The sequence below is a fragment of the Candoia aspera genome, chromosome 6 (assembly GCF_035149785.1).
Source record: "Candoia aspera isolate rCanAsp1 chromosome 6, rCanAsp1.hap2, whole genome shotgun sequence".
In the NCBI taxonomy this organism is placed as follows: domain Eukaryota; kingdom Metazoa; phylum Chordata; class Lepidosauria; order Squamata; family Boidae; genus Candoia; species Candoia aspera.
In genome coordinates this window covers 80,638,609-80,661,331 of record NC_086158.1, presented here as the reverse complement: position 1 = coordinate 80,661,331, position 22,723 = coordinate 80,638,609, and the positions used below count along the sequence as shown (strand labels likewise).

At 39.2% G+C, this 22,723-nt stretch overlaps 1 protein-coding gene across 1 annotated transcript; it reads left to right on the top strand.

Annotated features, from left to right (window-relative positions):
- Positions 1-72: 72 nt before the first annotated feature.
- Positions 73-20,976, top strand: LOC134500299 (microsomal triglyceride transfer protein large subunit-like). The gene is made up of 18 exons (XM_063307516.1): positions 73-228; positions 2,849-3,036; positions 4,359-4,490; positions 5,508-5,615; positions 6,444-6,560; positions 7,501-7,640; positions 8,447-8,597; positions 9,717-9,874; positions 10,187-10,355; positions 12,013-12,120; positions 12,228-12,440; positions 13,239-13,453; positions 14,261-14,361; positions 15,754-15,875; positions 16,830-17,051; positions 17,272-17,396; positions 18,905-19,075; positions 20,805-20,976. The coding sequence occupies exons 1-18, from the start codon at positions 162-164 to the stop codon at positions 20,950-20,952; spliced, it is 2,655 nt and encodes an 884-aa protein (XP_063163586.1). The 5' UTR covers positions 73-161; the 3' UTR covers positions 20,953-20,976.
- The last annotated feature ends 1,747 nt before the right edge of the window (positions 20,977-22,723 follow it).

Here is a 22,723-nt window from a genome sequence, read left to right as displayed (position 1 = left end):
GATGTGTAACTTGGGGATAGGAAGCAAGTCAGGGCTGTGCCTACGTGATATGTGAATCTCGGCTCGGCTGAGTCTCTGTCGAAAGGACGACCTCCCTGCCCTCTTCCCTGCTGGATTCTCTGCTCGTTGGTGCATTCAATTTTGCACCCACAAACCACACCATGAACTTGCAAGAAGCTTTCCGGTACTGTTGGTGGCTTTCCTTTTTCTTAGCTGCTACAGCAGAAGGTAAGAGAGGGCATTGTTTTAGAGAAAAAGAAGAAAACTGAGCATGACGGGAGATTATTGTCACTTTTTTACTCCAGATCCCTGATGCCAGGCACTCTCTGTAATGCGAGATTGAAAAGCTAAGTTTCTGGTTTCACACCCCTGGATTAAAAACTTTGCCTCTGAAAATTGCTGAAAACTACGAGCACGTGTTGCTTCCTGTGACTATCCAGAAACCCTTATTTTTGATACTTTCAAAACAGCCAATACATATTTATTTGCTCATCGTCCCTGGATTTGCTGTGGACTTTGGACAGAATTGAAAATTGAAAAATTGGGCAGAGCCAGTTTGGTCTAGTGGTTAAGGCAACGGGCTAAAAACCAGGAGCCTGGGAGTTCTAGTCCCACTTTAGGCATGAAAGTCAGCTGGGTGACCTTGGGCCAGTCCCTCTCTTTCAGCCCAACTCACCTCACAGGGTGGTTGTTGTGGGGAAAACAGGAGGAGGAAGGAGTATTAGGTATGTTCACCACCTTGTTTATAAAAATAATAAAGGTGGGACAGAAAATAAAATAAATAAATAAAACCTAAATCCCTAATTGAAATGCTCATTAACAACTGAAAGCATTCAAAAGGTAGAAATTATAAGTATCCTAACTACATCACTGCATGATGAAGTGAAATGTTTAATTTAGTAAGGGGGCTCTGAGAGTCAAGCTTACTGTTCGGTCTCAACAAATCTTGAAAAATAAAACTGATGTGGCCAAATCAAGCTAAAGTATTTTTAACACGACAAATGTCACCCAAAGAGTTAAGCTATGCTGTACAGCCCTCTACATGCCTACTGGACAGACCTTACTTCTGAATTCATTGGGACTTATTCTAGTAAAGAAAGTATAGAATTGCAGTCAGACTCTCTTTCAATGAAATAAATGGGACTGAATATATTCAGGGTTGGCTGGAATGGGCTGTTAAATATGCTAAAGCTGTAATCTAAGCATAGTTATTTGATAGTGACTCCTATTGAAAACAATGAAACTTACTTCCAAGAATACTTTTGTACATTTGTAACATTTATTTATTTGTTTATATTATTTATTTATTTTTCTATCCCACCTTTATTATTTCATTCTTTATTTTTAGTTTAGGAACACTGTTAATGTGTACAGTATATACAGGCCTACACATGAAACAAAGCGGCAAACATAGCTAATAATACGCCTTCCTCCTCCTATTTTCCCCACAACAGCAACCCTGTGAGCTGAGTTAGGCTGAGAGGAAGTGACTGGCCCAAGGTTGCCCAGCCATTTTTCATGCCGAAGGCGGGACTAGAACTCACAGTCGCCTGGTGCCTTAACCACTAGACCAAACTGGCTCTCCAGTTTAGTATGTTAGTCTGTTAGTATCAGAAATGATTGATGTCTATCCTTCTGGAGAAGACATTAATTTCTGTCTTGTTTATTGTATATATTATCTATGTTGTTCTTATAATCCAGCCTTTCTCAACCTTTTGACCCTGGAGGAACCCTTGAAATATTTTTCAGACCTCGGGGAACCCCTGCACATTCAGGCTCAAATATAGGCCACAAGTTACAAAATTATTATATTTGTTTCATGTGTAGGCCTGTATATACTGTATGCATTAACAGTGTTCCTAAACTAAAAATAAAGAATGAAACTTACCTTGCCCGAAATTGAGGTATTGTTTTAAATAAATCCTGATCTCCCAGGGAACCCCTAGTGACCTCTTGCAGAACCCTAGGATTCCATGGAACCCTGGTTGAGAAACCCTGTCAATCCTGACTCCTGGGGACACTGTGGGGTCCATGCAGTTTTCTTGGCAATATTTTAGGAATGGTTTGCCAGTAAGTTCTATCTAGGGCTGAGAGAGAGTGACTGGCCCAACATCACCCAGTTGCTTCATGGCTAAGGTAGAACTAAAAGGCATGGCCTTCTGGCTTCAAATCCAGCACCTATAACCACTATACCACACTGGCTCTCATATAGTATAGCATATATACACGCACACAAGAACATATTCTCTGAAGTATTTGTTATTAATAAACAAAACTTTTGGCACACTGATCACACAGAATGCCCCTTTCCCAATCTCTTGACCTCCAGATGTGCTGGATCTCATCTTTCTTAGGATTAGAGCAGATGAGTTCCAGAGCATTTGGAGGACATGATTTTGCCAAAAGCTGACTTGGAGGTACATGATGTTTCTTTCAGCATCTGTACTATTTTCTCCTAAAACTAAGTAGCTATGGATAGTAATTAGAGAAGGCATTTTACTCAGTGTGGTTTTCACAGTAAGATGTTGATACATTGTTTCTGAAGTAAACAAAACTAAGTTGCAGGATACTTCAGCCATTCTTCCAAAAAGCCCTGTGGCTTAGTACATCATGTTAAACTGTGTAGGTTGTGTTTTATCGGCTTAATGCTTGCTCATGGCTTAGCCTGTTGTGTGAAGCCAACCATTTCTAGCTTACCCAATAAACATACGATTAAGATACATCACATCTTAGTAAAATAAGTGAAACTAGGCCATCCATTCTTCTCTCATGGAACAGTGTCAGTGACCCAACATCTTATTTAAAAGCATTCAAGTTACGTCAGTGTGGGACTTTTTTTTTTTTACAGGAAACTTGGAAACACCTTCTTTCAGGTCAGGAATTGTCTATCAGTACCGATACTCACTAGATAACCAATTACGTTTCCTGTCGAGGCCAACTTTGCAAGGAAGCAAGCTCCAGGCAGAAGCTTTCGTTGATGTGCAGCTCTTGTGGAGAAACACCAATGATGCAGGCGAGCAACTGCTACAACTCCAAGTCAGTCCTGCTCTTCTCCACTCTTGGTTTTAAGCTTCTGAGGAAGACACTGCCATTCTATAGACCAGGGTTTCTTAACCTTGGCAAATTGAAGATGTGTGGACTTCAACTCCCAGAATTCCCCAGTTGCCAAGGTTGAGAAACCTGCTATAGACCCTTTGGTTTTATTTAAGTACACTCAGATGGCCTATTTCTTCCTGTCCTCTCTAGGCTTCTAAAGACCCATTTGCCAAAAAGCGAGACTTGGCTTTTGCACCAGTGTTTTCAGGGGACATAATTTATGTAATCATAACTGAAATTGATAATAATAGCATGTAGATTTAGAAGAGATTAGCCAAGTCTCATTTCCCTACAAATGCTATCCAAACTTACCTTGAGGAAACATATTTTTATATCTTTATTTACTACACATGGTATCCATGTGTCAAATATGCTGATTACCTGGCCAGTGGTTTTCTACCGAATATAGCTTAAGATTACATGATACTTGAAGAATGCTGGCCATTGACAATGGAAGTTGTTTCCTTTGTACTGATTGTGATAGCTATAAATTATTTTAGCTTATATTCAGGCACTCATCATTGCCTTTACTTTGGATTCTGTCGATACGATCATCCTCAATATTTATTAAACAGCAGTAAATATAATGTTCCATATTAATTATAATTTATTCCATACCTATTCAGTATTTTCTGATATAGATACCAGAATGCATTACATACACATACACAACCCCCTTGGCCAAATACAAGGATAGCTTAGCATGAAGTAAAACTCAAGGCAGATTTTATAAATTATAATACACTAGCTAAATGCAAACTAATTAAATATAATGCACTAACAAGTCTAACACCATCATTTATAGAAGTAAGTGCAATAATAAAACTTTTTACAATGGAACAATGGTGACACGCTGTCACAATGACACTGCTTTTAGAGCTGGTCTGTTTGGATGAAAAAGGAGAGAAAGGAATGAGAACACAATCCTGTTCTCATTTATCTGGCTGTTAGCTCCATTGAACTCAATGGGGCTTATTATTGGAAGATGAGCACTGTTGGATACTTCTCCATCCCAGCATTTCATCCTGCTTCTGACTGGACCATTTGTGGTCTAATCCAAACTACATCTAAGACTAAATATGACTATAGCCTGAATATCTGCACTTTTTCCTCATTTCCTTCCCTTCTCTTTTTACATCTGATCTACCTTCTTGCTTGAATGCTGCATTCTTGTATACTGCTTTATGACACAGAGTTCACCTAACAATGCTATTGTTGAACTGAAGCCTCCTGATTTTCTTCTGCCCATTTGGGGGACTTAGCTCCATGACTTACGTGTCTATCGTGATTTGGAAAAGCAGCAGCAGACTATTAGCAATGACCATTCTGTAAAAGGCTCACTGAATGTTACTGAACTCCAGCAACCAGTTTTCCTCCACTGGAATAATGGGAAGGTATGTAAATATTTCTGTACCTACACCTGCTACCCTTTTTCACACAGGCTTGTTTACATGCTGTTTCCCTTCAGCTTTGTGTCCAAGCAAGATTTTTGGCTTCCATCCTCAGTTGCACATTGAGACCATAGCTTTCAACAGTCAAAGCAGTTGTGGTGCTTATCTCAGTAAGATGGCACTCCCTTCAGAATGCCCAAACCCTGCTTTTCTTAATGGGAGTAAGAGTGATATCAGTGGGCAGCCCCTGATTCTACCAGTCCTTATACATCAGTTACTCCATATTCCCATCCAGTCTTCCCCAACCAGTTGCCCTCCACTTCAACTGAGATTATGGGTCCTGAAATTCCCAGCTAATTCCTCTAATGAGTAAAAACCCAGGCAGCTTCATGTAACCAAAAGTTTCTCAGCATTTCTCAGCCTGATCTTTCTTATGCAAGCTTTGCCTGAAGACAGATGACCAGGGCTTGAATATGTGCCAGCCACTTTGTGAGGGATACTTGTCCCAGTTCACAAATTCCAACCATGGATAGGTAGATATTGCAGTTGTGCCATGGCTGGCCAGAGTGCACCCAAGCCATAGAAAGACATCACTGCTGAACAGTGGGGGGAGTATTTCAAGCAGCCAGATCTAGAGTGAGGAGCCAGACAGCTCTGAGGCTGCAGCCGTGGCCAATTTTTTAATTTAAATAATTTTTCCCCAGAGTTGGCCTCTGACTGGCTGAACTTTGTGCCACTCTCACTCTGAGGCAGGATGATTTAAATTAAAATAGTGTCTGGCTTCTCTCATTCCCCTTACCAGCCAGGATTGGAGTCCAAGCCAAACAAAGCCATCCTCCAAGTAGGAATCTCAACATTAAGAGAAGGAGCAGGAAGAAGAAGTGAGTGGCTACAGTGGATTGAAAATGCCTTTTCTTGGTGTGCTTCCTGCTTCATGCCATTATTTCCTGCCATGTATCTCTTGTGTACTTTGTTATTCTTTCCTAAGCATGCCTGTAAAAGCTGGCTTTCATCTTGTAGGCTGAAGCTTTCTACGGAAACAAAGAAGAGGATCCTTTAATGTTGGAATTAAAGCGAGGTCTTCTCAGCCTTCTCCAGTTTCAGACCCATTCTGGAACAATGACTGAGGTACAATATAGGGCAGTGTTTCTCAACCTTGGCAACTTTAAGATTGTGGACTTCAACCCCCAGAATTCCCCAGCCAGCATTTTCCTAAAAACATTGAAATAAGCCAGGAATTACAATTTAGGCAAGTTTCATAATGACTTGAACAATAATGATCCATAATGATCATTCATTTGTTTGATTGATTTCCATTTATATGGCTGCTTATCTTAAATTCATGACTCTGGGCGGCTAACAATATTTTAAAAACCGCGTAAAACATAAAAAAACGAGAAATGACAACACCCATATAAACCGCAGCCAGGGTGAAAATGAACTCATCAATGATAAATCAACATAACCATTGTAGATTATGCTTCCAGAAACAGAAAAATGTAAACACTGAATAAAGGGCACTTATCACTGACATGGGTTGCTAATCCCAATGACAACAAAAATCACAAAAATTACAGTGTGAATCACAAGGCAAATCATGCCCTTTCATACAGAAGCAAGTCATGACTGGTCTGCCCTCCTCAGACATCCTTTTTAATTTTACTGCAAGGAGCAAGTACTTTCAGATCCTACAGAATCAGTTCCAGGCAGCTCTGTATTTTGTGTAGGAATCTCTGAGTCTGGAACACATTGGAAGAAAGTGGATTTTAACATAAATTCAACCCAGTTGAATTTATTGATTTATAACAACCAATCCAATACAGTACATGTAGAATAGCCAGAACTTCACAGGTGAAGTCTTAAAAAAAAATAAAACAAGACAGATGTTTGAATTATATAAAGGGCTAACGTTACATCTGCTATTTTAATCACAGTATATTCATTTTTATTGTTTAGGAGGACATTTCTGGGAGCTGTCAAGTTACCTATGCTGTCTCTAAGGATACTGTTTTGAAGACAAAAGACCTACAGAGCTGCATAAGACCAAAATTTGGATACAGCACAGTTAACAAAGCAAGTCAATTTCTTTTTATCACTTCATATTTTATACCTCTTTCAGATATACTACAGTCTGCCTATTAGAACTGCCTATTAGAACTAGAAATTATGTCTTATTGTGGCCCCTTCACAAGACATAATTTCTAGTTTATCTTAGTTTACTGTGAATACAAAACTTGTTGGTGCAGTAGCCTATTTCTCAAATTTCATTCATCCTTCACAGACACACAGATAAAATTAACCAAGAAATGTTATCTTGCTATGATGTCTGAAGCTAGGATTATGATTTCCTATGCCAAACACACCCGGGTTTGTATGCATACTTAAACCAGTGTTTATTTTTGGCTTCCAAATCTTGTTTGGAGCAAATTAAAATATACTCTGGAATAAAGATATTGCAATTAATCATACCATTTAATGTGGTCTGTTGTTATATGAGAAGCCAGGCTGTATCCCATTTTTCATATTCTAGAGCCTCCCTTTCTGCTGTTACATCACACACACATGCACATTCATCATATCCCCCTCCTAGAATTAAAGAGGAACGCCATGATCTCCTAGGAAAGAAACACAACTAGTTTGGGTATCAGTCTATAATTTCCTAAACCAAGGACACTGCTGGTGTAGCTTGGCCACTGCCCCTTTTAAGAACATAAATCAGACATTCTTGACCATACTCTTCAGCCCAAACCCAGATTCATTAACACTGATTATTTAGCACAGTAATACTTTAATGTAATCAATCAATCAAGCTGTGGATTGAGTTCCTCCATTTCTTCCTGCCAGAATGTAATATGTGGAGCACTGATGATGTTACCTAGTCAGGTAATGAAACCTCTGCAAGCCAACAACCAAGCTCAGAGAGCACCACAGACTCCGCAGTTCAATCCTGAGCTACAAATATTCTCTTCTATCAGAGAATGCAATATGATAACATTTCTGTTTTTTTTAACAGATTTTTGGACTCCTGTGGCATCCCACAAGTAAAGGCCATTATGTTATGGAAGGAAATCTCATAAAGTCAGCCTTGTCTGAGGAAAATCATATAATCTGTCAAAGCATAAAGTCTTCTTCTGGAGTCAATATCACTTCCAGGTTAATACTGCATGGGTTCATTCAGTTGGCATTTTCGAAAAGTCTAATGACTCTCTGTTGACTGGCATTAGAAAATGTCATCTTAAGTTCATTAAGGCTGAAGCCAGAATGTGAGGAAAGGCACAGAGGACACAAGACTTGGCTGCTGAATGGAAGATAAAAGATAAAAATGCTAATTGAGCTCAGATTCTCTAGTCTTCTTGACAAGAGTACATACATGATTTGCTATTGCTTTCTTCCAGGATGTGTTTTTACATGCCAGAGTAGCCTATAGGTCTGTTATGCTCTGGAAATCTCCTATTCAAAAAACTAACCAGGTCTGATCTTTGTTAGCTTTTTCAAGGTCAGCTAAATATGGCTAAGTGCTCCATCAGCTAAAATTAAATGAATGCCTATTTCATAAAGTTTCCTCAATGTCCCAAATTGTCATGTTTTCAATACTTCAAAAATTCCAGTGAGCCACAATACATCATTCTGAGCTCAATTCTCCAAGAATGGATCTTCTCATAGTTGAGGGGAGGGTGCAAAAACAAGTAAATGAAGACCAAGCTTGTTCAGTGGCCAGAAAATACAGTAATAACTAACTGTTGTAAGAGGAATAAAAAAAATAGTAGGGAAGGTAATGGAATGGAGTACTCTGGAAGAGGGCATAGCTGTCTTCAAACCTGATCAGAAGTACCCAACAATGCAACATTTATTGCAATTCTCATGCCATGAATACAACATGCAAAGTCAACAAGACAATCAGAAGCAAGAGTTGTTTAAAGGCGAAGGCCCTATCCCCAGTCTCTTCCTTCTCTCCCTAGGCAACATCTTGAATTTCTGACTCAAATGCCTGGATCAAAAGAATTATCTGGAAAGAATCTTCAGGAAATACTGGATTCGGTCCTGGGAAAACCTCAGCCCATTAGCTTAACAAGCAAGCCTTCCAAAAGGATCTGCAATGAGTGCCCTACAGTGAGTGAGAGATAAATTCTAACCTAAGTCTACTGTAGATCATCATTCTAGCTAAGGTTGAATCCACCTTTCATAATCTTCAAGCAATGAGTAATGGGAGTTGAAAACCAATGCAAGAACATCAAGTTGACCCTAAGACAAAAATATTATAGCATATAGATTAGGGCTGTGGACCCTTCAAAAAACTATGTAGAGGAAACACTCCACAAATGCAAGCATAGTCCTCCCCACTGTTCATTAAAGTATGCAGGTCTTCTTACAGGGCTATATGGGATCCTGAAGAAGAAGATGCTGCTGCTTTAAAAGTTGAAGTAACTTTAGTCAAGTGACTCCATCAAGGAGCAGCAACTTTTTTCACATTTAGGCTACTGTAAGGAATAGCACAGAGGTGCTTCACTTGCAGGAGAGTCAATGCAGTTCTTCCCTATTAGTTTTGAAGTATGCACAGCCCTAATATGTATTCCCTTGTATAGGATATGAATAAATATAGGTTTTTCTCTTTCCTTGGACAAGCTTCTCTTGACATCATCTCACATAAATTGGCAGAGATTACTCTGAACATATCAGAAAGGATGCAAAGGTAGTTTTTGTATTACTATAGGAGTTCAGAATAATCCTTACAATTCTTGTCTGATGAACCTCCTCAGAACACAGGGGAATCTACAAAAGGGAAGTTAAAAAGGTCAACATGGTAACCATCACTGGAAGCTCTGACCCTTTTTTCCATCGATTGCAAATATGACACAAGTAAAAAAGGGCTTTGATTGTGCAGTCACAGCTGCCATCTTGACTTTTTTGACCCTGCCAACTCCTGTCTCAGAACATTTCACATGTTCACACATAATGCAGATTTGTTTGGTCTGAATACTAAGTATGAATTGTTGATAAGGGTATATATATCCAGGGCTGCAACTAGGGACTGTGTCACCCAGGGCAAACATGGATTCCGCGCCCCTTATGGCTCACTCATTTTGGTGCCCCCGCAGCGCAGCGCCCGAGGCACATGCCCCACTTGCCCCCCCTGGTTGCGGCCCTGTATATATCTTATTTTTATAGTGGTAGAAGTAGCAAGTGTTTGATTAGCTACAGGGCATTGTAAATCCTTCTTGTTCTTTTTAGCTCAGATCCTCCTTGAAAACATTTGCCCAAAAGAAGATCAAACTGGATCCCTCAAAAGCATCAACTACTTGGCATTTTTCCAGAGTTGTGCAGATGCTGCGTAGTGCCAAGAAGAAAGATATTCTTGTATTACTGAAGAAAGCTCCAGAGAATATGTTGTAAGTAAACCAATTAAAGGAAAAACATTTTTTTCACTTTCCTGGGATCATCCAAAGTACTGCTATTCCTTTTTACAGTAATTTAAAGGGTATCTGCAGGGAGGGGTCAAAAAATTCAAGCCCACAACCATGTGATCAAACTCCCACCCCCTTTTCATGTGTATACAATGAGATGTTGATGCCATACTTGTGGCCACCATCGTGACTTTTTTACTACCCTGCAGACATCCCTGCACTTAATAATTCTTTGTGTCCCTTCTATCCTTGGCCATCCCAACACTTGAAGCCATTTTTGTCTTACCCCATTTTCAGACCCTTCTACATTGAAGCTGCAGTAGCTGCCCACTCAAAACCTTCCTTAATAGCCGTGGCTGAATTTTTGGATCTGCAGGGCAAAAAGCAAACATCCTTGCTGGAAAACTTTCTGTATGCTGCAGCTTTGTCTCCCCGGCCTTCCAGGGAGCTTTTGCGTCTGGTGCTCGTAAGTCCAAGTCATTTCTGATACTATATTCTCTGTACTGCAATTTCCATACCTTGACATTTCCATCTTGCTTGTATCTCCTTTCACTTTTGAATGAATGAATGAATGATGAATGAATTAATAAATGAAATGAATGAACGAATGAAATGAATGAATGAATGAATGAATGAATGAATGAATGAATGAAAATGAATTAATTAGTTAATTATTTGAGCTAGGCAAAGATTTGGATGTGGCTGTGAGATGCCTAAGTTACAGGGCAGCAACTATATTAAGCAGGACTGCAGAAGAATGGCATACAGATTCGATTCATACATGAATTTGATAGAAATAGAATAACCTCACTGATTCTTCTCTGGTTGGCTCATGTATGCACACACACTTTGTATTCAATGCTTGATGGCCTTTTGATGAATATTTGAGCTGTCTGCATTGAAAGAAAATGATTTAATCCATGTCATAGAGATACTGAGGTTGATTAATTAAACAAGTCAGAACTTCACTGCACAAAATATAGAATAACATCTCTGACAGGCAGCTGTCCAGCTCCAGTTTAACATTTCCTGTGATGGGAGAGCTCCCTGTGTCTCAAGGGAATCTGAAAAATGCTTCTTATGATTAGGTTATTTTCCTAATGGTCTGCTGAAATGTGCTTCCTTGTAATGTTTAGCAATTGGTTCTAGTTGGTCTGCTCAAGACAAGAAAAGAACAAATTCTACAGTTCAGTCTTCATGTAGAAGAAGATTGTTTGCTATCTTTCTGTTGACATTCTTCAGACCAAGCACATCTAGCTCATAGGATAACATTTTTACATCTCACGCCATCCTGATCACCATGCTCTGGATAATTTCCACTATGACAGTGTTCAACTTAAAACATGGTGTCTACCACAGAATTTGATTGGAATCCTTATTATAATCCAGAGATAAGCTTCTTGAGTTTCATGTTGTTGGTTTCAGTCCAGTGTTTTCAGTTTGCCAAGTTCATTACAAATTTTTATTCTGTTTTTATGATACCAGCTACTCTTCCTAGCTTCATGACATATGCAACCTTTCCACATTTTCATCCAAATCATATACTGTATAAAACTGTTGAATAGGACAGTGCACTGTGTGGTCCACCTGAGACTTTTGCCAGGTTGATATTGAGTTGTTTATGGGTGCTTGTTGCCATAAAATAGTCTTTCTGAACTACAAAGATAAAGACTCCTTTGAGCTCCTAGTGACTCCATGGATACATTCATGTAGTTTTCTTAGCAGCAAATCAGATTTGCCTTGCTGTGTTCTGGGATGTTTCTTTGATTTCCTGGTTTACCCTACAGCCCTTGAATTTTCTGGTGGTCCACCATCCAAGTACTAACTTGGTCCAACTGTGTTTAGCTCTTTGGAGATCAAGTCAAGATTTGCTAGGTTCTGTCAACATGGGCATCTTCCAAATGACCATCTCCCATTCTGGAATTTGAAGTTCACACCACTGGAGGACATCCAGACCAGAGAATTTTGATACAGCAAGTATCATCATCTTGGTCAAATGTTGAATGCAGGAAAGCCCTTAAGTTCTCCACCATTCTTCACCTCAGTTCAAAATGGCAATCCTCTTTAATACACAGTTAAACAAAGACACATCCTTTGCTATGGCCTCTCTCTCTCTCTCATAGGAAAAACTAAACAGGAAAAACCTAAACAAAAACATCTGGGAAACAGGAAACATTATCGTTGGCAGCCTTGTGGGCAAATTGTGTCAGATGAATCTATGTGAGCTGCAGGTGAGTTGATACTCTCCTTTCCTCTTCTGCTTGCCAATCTGAGTTTTGACTGATGTCCCAGTCACTCCTTTCGGTTCTTTTTTTTTTCCATCTCTCAAATAAATCAGGATGTCAGGCTTGCAAAGGAAAACATCTTGCAAAAACTTCAAAGCTCCAAGAAGGACTCTGAGAAGGTGATGTACCTGTTGTCCCTGAAAAGTGCTCTGCTCCCAGAATCCATCCCCACCTTTCTGCATTATGCAGAGAAAGGCTCACCAGCGGTCTCAGCTGCAGCAGTGACAGCATTAAAGAGATATGCTACACAACACATCTCAAGCATGGTATGGGATGTCCTATTACTAAAGTTAATAAATTAATAAATTAATTTCTAAGAATTAATCTTTAAAACCAGTGCTTTAATGAAACATTGCAGCTATTCTCTGCCAGGAAGTCCAGAAGCTATATAATTTGATCATTTCATTTCTTGACTTAGATCAGAAATTAATTCCATTTCCACAGGCTCTGTTCTTTCCATCCAATTTGCATGGTTCTTCTTGACCAAACTTATTTTGCTTCTCCTACGGGTTGAATCTAGAGACAGATTCACAACAGATCAGCAGCTGCTAGCTGGGGTTATGAGAATTGTAGTGACATAGATTCAAAGAGTCTCAGACTTTGAATAGTGGCCGTAAATGACAGTGTTATTGTTTTGAACAAAGTATTTGGCATAGTCTTCCTGGGACTGTAGAACTTCAGAAAACAGCTCTGTTAGAAGTGGATAGTGTATGGCCTTCATGATGCTATTAACTGCATTTGAACCAGTCACAGGGTTGTTGTAGGGAAAATAGTTGGGAACATTAGATACATACACTGCTGTATGCTTTAGTTTGATTTGACCAAACTAAAAGTGGGAGTTTAAAAATATCTAATAAATCAATAATGCTCCCATTATCCCTTGCCCTTTGCCATGTGCATCTGGTAGAAACTGGAGTTTAACAATCTCTTGAAACATAGCAAACTAACACGTCAAGGATTCTAGCTCAGTTGGACGGAAGAAAAGTTGCCATGCAAATCAAATTAATAATTGTCACTGCACTAAAAAAATAAATTGAAAGTCTGTATCTGCTTTCTGGCACCAGGTTAAAACAGCAACGAGACGCATTTTCCATCAAGTTCAGAGAAACTACCCCAGGGCTTCAAGGCTGGCTGCTGCAGAAATCCTCTTGGATAATGATCCCTCACTGATGGACTTCATCAATGTCCTGTTGGCTGCCAGACAACTTTCACCAGAAATGCAAAGATTTATATTGTCCAAAATTCTAGGCATTGTATATTCTCACCATCATCCAACCAGGTATAATATACTGAACATTATTAGATAAAATTATATCTAATGATATCTCTGTACGATAACCAATATTATTTCTTTTCACCTCTTCCTTCAATCAGTTAAATAAAACCAATAAAACTTCTCAATGATAATTCTGCTGCTGGAGGTGCAATTTCATACGAATCACCTTTATGTTAGGCTATATCTTGATCAACTAGTCCAACAGCATATTTTCTAGCTCACTGCTGATAACTGTCCTTTGAGATGGTAGAAATATTTGCTGTTCCCATAATTGCATTTCCTTGGAATCTGAATTTTAGGCATTCGCTGAAGTCAGGTTCTAAGAATCTCTGATCTGTGCTGGGGCATTTCAGTAATTCCTATACGGTAATTCAACTTCCCATTAGTCCACAGTGGCCAGGAGACCGATGTTACAGTGAGATTCAGAATGATGCAGAGAAGTAAAACACACACAAACAAAATAAATCCCCCATCATATACTGTAAGATAGGTATCAGGTAAACATATTCTCTAGCCCAGTGTTTCTCAACCTTGGCAACTTTAAGATGTGTGGACTTCAATTCCCAGAATTCTGGGTGTTGGTCCACACACCTTAAAGTTGCTAAGGTTGAGAAACACTCCTTAGCACAATGAGACTGAAATAGCCAAGCACATTCTTCTTTCATAAAGAAATACATGGGGAGCAGGAATTAGAGGACAGAACATGTTGGCTAAAATGTTAATAAATGCAGCTGCTCTTTTATTGACATTGTCTGCTTCAGTTCCTCCATCACGTCCTTCTGTTTTTCTCCATCTCTCCTTCTGATCCAGGCAGATGATCAAAGATGTCTTGAAGGATCCACGGATAAACAATTACTACTACTTCTCACTCCAAGCTGGCAGTTCCATCTCCTTCTCAGGATTATTAGCAGGTGAATAATGCAGTACTATTTAATCATCTCTCAGAACAAAATGAAGGAAAAACCCCTTGATATTCAAAAATACCTATGGAGGCCTCCTATAGCAATGTGGTAAAATACACACTAAGATATCAGAGCACCACAATTGTGTGCCATGAACCAACACAACCTCCAACTCCAAATATATACACGAAAACATTTCAAGGAGAAGAATTATACAAATGTGATTTATAAGATAACCATAAAGTAAGGACTTCTTTTAAGTTGAAGTCAGCTACAGTATTGATGATTTCCTGGAACATGTCTGTGTAATTTTCTTAGCAATTAAATGGAACTTCATCTTGCCATCATTTTCTTCCAAGATATTTTCCCCTTTTATTACTACCCAGCCTAGTCTGAGCCTGGAATTTTCTGATACTCTCCCACCCAAGTACTAATCAGGGCTGACCATGCTTAGTCCTTTCAAGATGAATGTTGGCTATATGGTGCCATTGGCACCACTTATTCAAAGACTGATGCCACTCAAGCACAGGAGGAAAGCAAAGTACATGTAATCATTTTTCAAGAACACCCTTATTTCTTGTCAGTTCCCTAAATAACTATTATTATATATTCTTTATTCTATGGATGAGCATGCTACATGCCGTAATCATAAATATGGTTATCATAAAGTAAAGGTCAAAGGCAATTTCATCCATACATAATACTATGGTTATTATGGCATAAAAGAATCACAGCAAAGACATTTTAAATACATGCCTTTTTCTGAACTGTGGTGTTGCATATCGGCAAAAGAAGCCCCCCATCTGCATTCTGACGTCCTAAATAGCTCTGTTGCCTGCTAGGGATACTTTTATGTGAGATCACTCTCCAAAATGAAAGACTTTGATGTAGTAGTTGAGATGGGTTCACACGTCTGCATTCATCACTCAACTGTAGGGTCTCAGTGCTCTAACACAGCACCCTGGCCCTGGGCTGGCTGCATATGCCCCTGAGCCCCTTTTGTAAAATTTCACTGCTCCCATAAATCCTGCACCCAAGCAATAAAGGCATGGTTTCTTGTTGATTTTCAGCATAAATAAATAAACAAAATAAACAAAAAATCTGTGCTTAGGAGAGACAGAACTTCCAAGAGATACATAAAATATACAAATGGTCTTTAAAAATCCACCCATTTCTATGACATCATGATGCCACTGCCCACGCTACTGCTGTCTGCAGCCACCTAAAATAATAAAAGAATTGCCCCTGGTGCCAAAAATGTGTATTTTCCTGCACTACAATATACATTCCATGTGGTCCTCCCTTTAGGAAAGCATTTGAAAAGGTGATGAAGTTGTTTTTTGTGTGAGGGCTCATAACAGGCCTTCGTAGTGAGTTCTGTCTCCTTTCTCTTTCCTTCAGTCACTGAAGATGCATTTTCTACTTTTGGCGTGGAACTCTTGTTCTCAAATTTCGGTCTCCTTCAAAAGAGCACCACTAATTTCAATATTGAAAGTCATGGCCACCAGCTCCAAGCAGCTCAGGTCTGATGGTTTATGTTGTTGATCAAAGTCTCTTCTCCTGTTCAAGGCAATTCTAAAGATTTCTGAAAGCTACCAGTCACCTTCTGGTAGCTACTTAAGTGTCTACAGGATACATTTCCATCCATAGTCAAATCAAATCAAGTTTATTACAGCCCTAAGGCCAGATAACCATAGTCATTCTAAGATTTCCCCAAAGGCCCCGAGTGGTTGTCTATACTCACTAACTAGATACCAGGTAGACAATTAACTGCCTGGATATCATCCAATCAGCTTTGAAATAATGTTACTATTTTATTGCAATTAATTGGATTTTAAAGTGCTTGAGTAACTATAGAATAGTGGTGCAGATTTTTTTTTCAGGCCAATTTACATTGGTCTGAGTGGCATATTGGGGATGATATTCTAGAAAGTAGAGGGGAATAATGTGCCTTTTTATCATATTAAACATTATAATTTAGTGGCAACTTTTGTACTCCTGATCTGGCACTTGTCTTGAGTCTTCTTTCCTCATTTTGGAGCCTTCTAAATATTTTGGACTCCAGTTCTCATGAAGTCTACCCACCACAGTGAATAGTCTTGGATGCTGGAAGTTGTAATCCAGTATGTCTAGACAATAGCTGCTTGAAGAAAGTTATCCTGTGTTCTTGTTTTTTCTCAAAGCTTTTCATATGCTTTAGCCATCAGTAGAAAAAAAGCTAGCAGGCATCAGCCAAAGATCTAAAGATGGCATTTAGTGGGTTTGCCTGGTTGAAATTTGGAAGCAGAGGTTACACATCCTTTAAAACATACCAAAATATAAATATAAACCGCCCAGAGTCCCCTTTTTGGGAGAGATAGGCCGTGATAGAAATTTGAAGAATGAATGAATGAATGAATGAATGAATGAATGAATGAATGAATGAATGAATTAGAAGAATCTGTGTATCACACTTGATTTTTCTGTGCATCCTGCAGGTGGTGGTTGAAGCAAAAGGGCTTGAAGGATTGTTGGGCGGAGACCCAGCTGAGGGACAGCAGGATTTCAAAGCTGGCATGTCTGCCATGTTGCTTGATGTCCAGTTGCAGCCAGTGACCTTCTTTGATGGATATTCAGATCTAGTATCAAAAGTCTTTATGAGCTCAGAAGAGCCTATAAATGTGGTCAAAGGGAATCTGCTGTTGGTGGATCATCAACAGGTATTAGTCCTATAGGATATTTATGACAGCTCTATTATTTTTTCCCATTATAGTACATCTTTAAGAATAGGCCACCTTGGGAATTTTTATATCTGTACTTGGAAATAAGCCCCATTGAACTTAGATTTATTTTGGAATGGCTATATACCTATAGATGATTGTGTTGTCTATGTCCAAGGCAACACTTGAACAATCCAGTAATGGAATATTATTGCTCCAGGCAGTCCCACTTCAGTCTGGCTTGCAAGCTGTGATTACTCTTCAAGTTGGACTTGGCTTAGATATTTCAGCTGATGTCAACATGAATTTGTGGGACCAGGAACTCATTACAAGTATCAAAACAAGGTATGTGAATAGGAACCAATTTCACCTCTAAACAGTGAATTTGGCAAAGTTCATGAAACTAAGCCTTTATATCAACTCATGAAAATCTGTAGGAGGGATATTCTGTTCTCTGGTTATGCCTATTATATAGCCATTGACAGCAACTTGCTCAAAAGGCTGGCCACACTTTCTCTGTTGAGGTGTCCTCATTATTTATCATGGAAGTTTTCACCAACATGGTACCCTCCAGATGAAGTGGAACAGTACTCTGAGAATTCCTGCTGAACAGCCATGCTTGTATGGAATTCTGGGAGTCATTGTCCAACAGACTGGGAAACGTATAGAGTTAATCCTATTTAATGTCACGCCAAGGAGAATTTACCAGATCATTGCCCATGGTAACAACGTATTTATTAAGAAGATAGTTTTTATTGTACGGTTTTGTTTTACTGTAGTTTAACTAATGTTTTATTCTTATGTTATGTAAATACCCAGAGTCGCTCTCTGAGTAAGATGGGCCGCAAATAAATGTGTGTGTGTGTACATACATACATATATACATACATAAATCTATCTCCAGCTATGAAGCCCATTGTTTTTGGTTTTTTAATAGCATCCTAGATTCTACAATGAAAGCAACTGGCCTAAGCTAAACAGAAGATACGACATTTGATCATTATTTGACTCATGACCTCAAGGAATAAGGAAGATTCCAAATAACCAATCAAGCATTTATGATCCAGTAGGACTCTTCCTTTAATTATAAGATAACCAAAGGGCATTCTATCCTTATTTTGAACTACTTTTTCTCTTATATTCAAATCAATCCAATTTATTTCATAATTAATTAATAATATATAATTAATGTAGTAAGGGATGCGGTGGCGCTGCGGGTTAAACCGCTGCGCTGCTGAGCTTGCCGATCGGAAGGTCGGCGGTTCGAAACCGCGCGGCGGGGTGAGCTCCCGTTGCTAGTCCCAGCTCCTGCTCACCTAGCAGTTCGAAAACATGCAAATGTGAGTAGATCAATAGGTACCGCTTCGGCGGGAAGGTAACGGCATTCCGTGCAGTCATGCCGGCCACATGACCACGGAAGTGTCTACGGACAAATGCCGGCTCTTCAGCTTAGAAACGGAGATGAGCACCTCCCCCTAGAGTCGGACACGACTGGACTTTACGTCAAGGGAAACCTTTACCTTTACCTAATTAATGTAGTAATTACATCACAAAACAATCTTGATGTTACAATAAATACCATGGAAGATGGCCAGATGATGCTGGCCAGATCAGAGACAGCATTTCTCTAAATAGCAGTTCCTGGGTAACAATAGCAGGAGAAGGCTGTTGCCCTCACGTCCTGCTTGGTGATCTCCATCTGGCCATTATGGGAAATAGGCTCCTAGTTCAGACTGATATTTATTCTGATCCACAAGGAATCTTCTTACATTTTTCTAGAGTAGAAAGCAATATTCAAGAAAAATAGTCTCTCACTGGTGTCAGTATTGCTTTGTTCTTTTTCCCCAACACAGAGTTGCACTGACTTCTGATTTCCAAACAGAATTGGATACTTCCTTCTTTCAAGCCACACTCAAAAGTCAGTCAGACATAGAACTGGGCACGCACGTTGACATTCATGCAAGATTTTCTTTAGGTCCTATGCTCATGTGTCTGCAGCTTGTAGAGGATCAAGCTTCTTACAGGTAAGCTAGATATAAAGTTTAAGCCAAGACAAATGCTTTTCACAGCTATGGAATCCAAAACCAAAATAATCTTAGACATTGCTATGAATACTACTTTATTTTGCTTTAAAATATTTACATCTCTTCTAAGTAATCATGACATTTCCACTGTGAATATTGCAGCAGGTGTTGTTCCTGACTTCCAACACATGTATCTATAGGTGAAGCATGTAATGTTTATCACAATTCCCAGAGGATTAAGCAGGGTCTTGCATATGGAAGGATCACCACAGATCAAACTTCAAAAGAGAGTCAGTTCAGACACTAAACCATCTGTTTTGTTAGGAACTCACACCATGATGTAAACTTCAAGCATACAGTATCAATTTTAAAAAAATATCCATAAAATTCTAAGCCAGATGGCTGTACTAATGCTAGAAGAAGTGGGGGGGGGGGGGTTGTAATTTTCAGACATATATTCATGTTTCCCCAAAGCACCCCTCCTTTCTTTGACAATTTTGATTGGAGGCATGTGATGGGACCAGTGGGAGGAAGAGGATTATGGGGTCAGATTGTTGTATAACCCTATGTATACGATTAGCTAATTACATCATGGAGAGCAGAGAAACTTCTAGGAGAGGCATTTATAGATGACAATATTAAGACAATATTAAGAGAGCCAGTTTGATCTAGTGGTTAAGGCACCAGGCTAGAAACCGGGAGTCTGTGAGTTCTAGTCTGCCTTAGGCATGAAAGCCGGCTGGGCGACCTTGGGCCAGTTGCTGTCTCTCAGCCCAACTCACCTCACAGGGTGGTTGTTGTGGGGAAAATAGGAGGAGGAAGGCATAATAGGTAAGTTCCCCACCTTGAGTTATTTATAAAAATAATAAAGGCAGGATAAGAAAGAACGGAAGACAGACAGACAGACAGACCTGCTTGAGAAACTCTTAAAACTCACTCAGTAGGTAAGATTTGTTCTTCCTTTGATAAACCCAAACTATAAAATTTAATTTCCTGTTCATTCCTTCTCTCCGTCTCAACTTTTAGACAGGGTACATCAATAACTTGGCCTGTTTTACTAACATCCTTCTCTGATGGAAAGGCAGGTTTGCAGATCAACCTATTGAGAAAGTAATTGGGCTCCCTTCGAGACAACTTCCCTTGCTAATTTAGTTGTGGTGCTGGCCATGTTTCAATGGGGTTGTTTTAGCAAGGGGCCGATCCGTGCCCTTTCTCCTTTCCCTTCTCCATTACAAGTGGTTACTGAGCCAACATCAGCTACTGTTTCCCCCCCAAAAGTAAGACTCCACAAAATACCTATTGCTCTATATATACAGGCTCTCTTCACAGATTACACACCGAGGATATTTTTTAACGTCCACCTAAAATTGTTACGTATAAACTGGACAAACAGATGCTTGAAAACACACTTACCCAAATTACTCTCCCTTCTTCCCCTTTAAATTACTCTGCAGAGGAGCGTTAGTAGGAAAAGGAAGGAACTGTGATGTTCCATGTGTTATTTAATTAAAAGCATGCATATTGAAGAGGCACTCACCACTGGAGAATCAGGACCCTCAAAATACTTTTAAAAAAAAACCTATCTTACATGAGACAACAGAAAGGATGTTACGTATTGCCTCAAAACTTAATTGTATATACAGAGGATGGCTCCCAGCACAGACACAGTGGATGCTACATATTAGATGAGATTAGTTTGATGTATGCTTCCCTTTTTTCCTCCTTGCAGGGAAACGTTCTTGGTCTCTGAATCATCTGCAGACTATAGTACTCGTGTTCGCAAAAGGAGACAGAGTACAGTGTCTGGGCGTGAATTTCCCTTCTACAGAGCCAACTCTGAAATGTGTAAAGTCCTGCTTGCAGGGAAAAAATTGTAATAAAAGCAGTGTTGATTTGTCGTATCGTGAGCTCGCAGACCCTTTTTCCACCTGATCTACATCCTAGTTTAAAAATGGGGAATCTGGAGCCTTGTTCTTTAACAGGGAGGGTGGATTGAAGCCAAATATCACATGAAGTAGACTTGAAACCTGTAGAGCCCACCTGTCCAGTCTTGAAGCCCATGGTCCAACCGAGTTGCAGAGGTGATGCCTGTCACTAGTCTGCAGAAGCCTCTAATTTCCACCCTTTCATTACATTATTTCAAAACTGTGCAGTCGCAGAATATGAGTCAAGTAGTGGTACAACACAGCTTGCAATGATTGGACAAACTTGCCTTTTGTGCATGCTCCATAATAGTATCTCCCAGTTTCTATTTCACTGCTTCTCGCCTTTGGCAAGGGTGAGTAAAGCCCCCTTTTGTTGTGTGCGGTTGTTTCTTTTTTGTCCCATTTGGTTCTTGTCATCCTTGTCATCTTTTATTCTTTTATTTTTGTCTCTTATTCTATTTTTTCTTGTTTTTAATATTTTTACTTGTGAGTAACACATGCACACACACACAGACCCAGTGGGAAATCAAGCCACAAAATATACAAGCCTAATTTATAACTATTTTGTTCTTTCATGCTCCTTTTATGGTTTTTTTACATCAATGTTTAATCTCAGCATGCTAATTTTTAACTGTGATGAAGAAATGCTGAAAAGGGCATGTTCCCACAGAAAGTATGAAGTCCTTGGGGAGTGTCAGAAACTTGCCATGTTGACTTATATGGTTCTATGAAAAGTTCTATGTACAACCAATGACACCATAAATGGGTAAACAGATAAATGTAATCGTCTGCACTAACAGAAATTGTAAAGGGGAGCTGTTTTGTAAGACACCATTTAAAATATAGGCCATTAAAATGAATTATTCTGTACTCTGGAAAAGGATAAGGAAAACTTCTCATAGATAATTATACCCTTGCACAAATACAAAGAGTCTTGGAAAAGAAATAAAGGTCAATCAATATCTCAGAGAAGCCTGTATTATAAAAATGAACAATTCGCCAAATCATTGCAGTCTTACAACTGTATTATTTTTGTATTTGTTTGCTAGATTTTCTACCTTATATATTTACTTAAAAGGAAGACAGTAATGCCAAAAACAGATTTTAGTATTTTTTTCCCCCTTCCTTAGAAGGGGGTAGAAATAACAATAGTAACATAATTTATGTAATGGCTTTTTGGTACAAAATAGTGATTTTAAAAACCACTATTTATTAGCAAATATTGTCAAATCAGTCATTAGTTAAATAACCCTCAGATTCCCCAAAATCTGTTCCAGAGGATTCTTTTACCCTGGAAAAACATATTTTGAGTGAGTGTGGAAGAGCTTTAGATGTATATAGGGAGAAGACAGGTGTCCACATGAGATGAGGACTGTTCTTCTTGTTAAAAAGCTTATTCCTAGTTTCTGACTTTTCTTGAACATAATTTGGTAATTATGACTTCTAAGCCTGAGGGCAGGAAGGTAGCCTTTTCTGCTAGTAAAGTCCAACCAACCACACAACACACCTGTGCTGATCCCAGCAAATATACCAGTTTTAGCTCCTTCTCTGGGTGGTATCTTCCCTTTGGTATTTCCTCTCTAGGAACTGCTTACCTGGCCAGTTTAGAAGGGCTTTCAAACTTCCACATTAGCTGTTCAGTGACTGTTTCCATACTGGTTTGATGGTCTTACTTTTACTTCTTTGTAAAGGCCAGATTTGAAAATTTGATGAGATTTTTAAT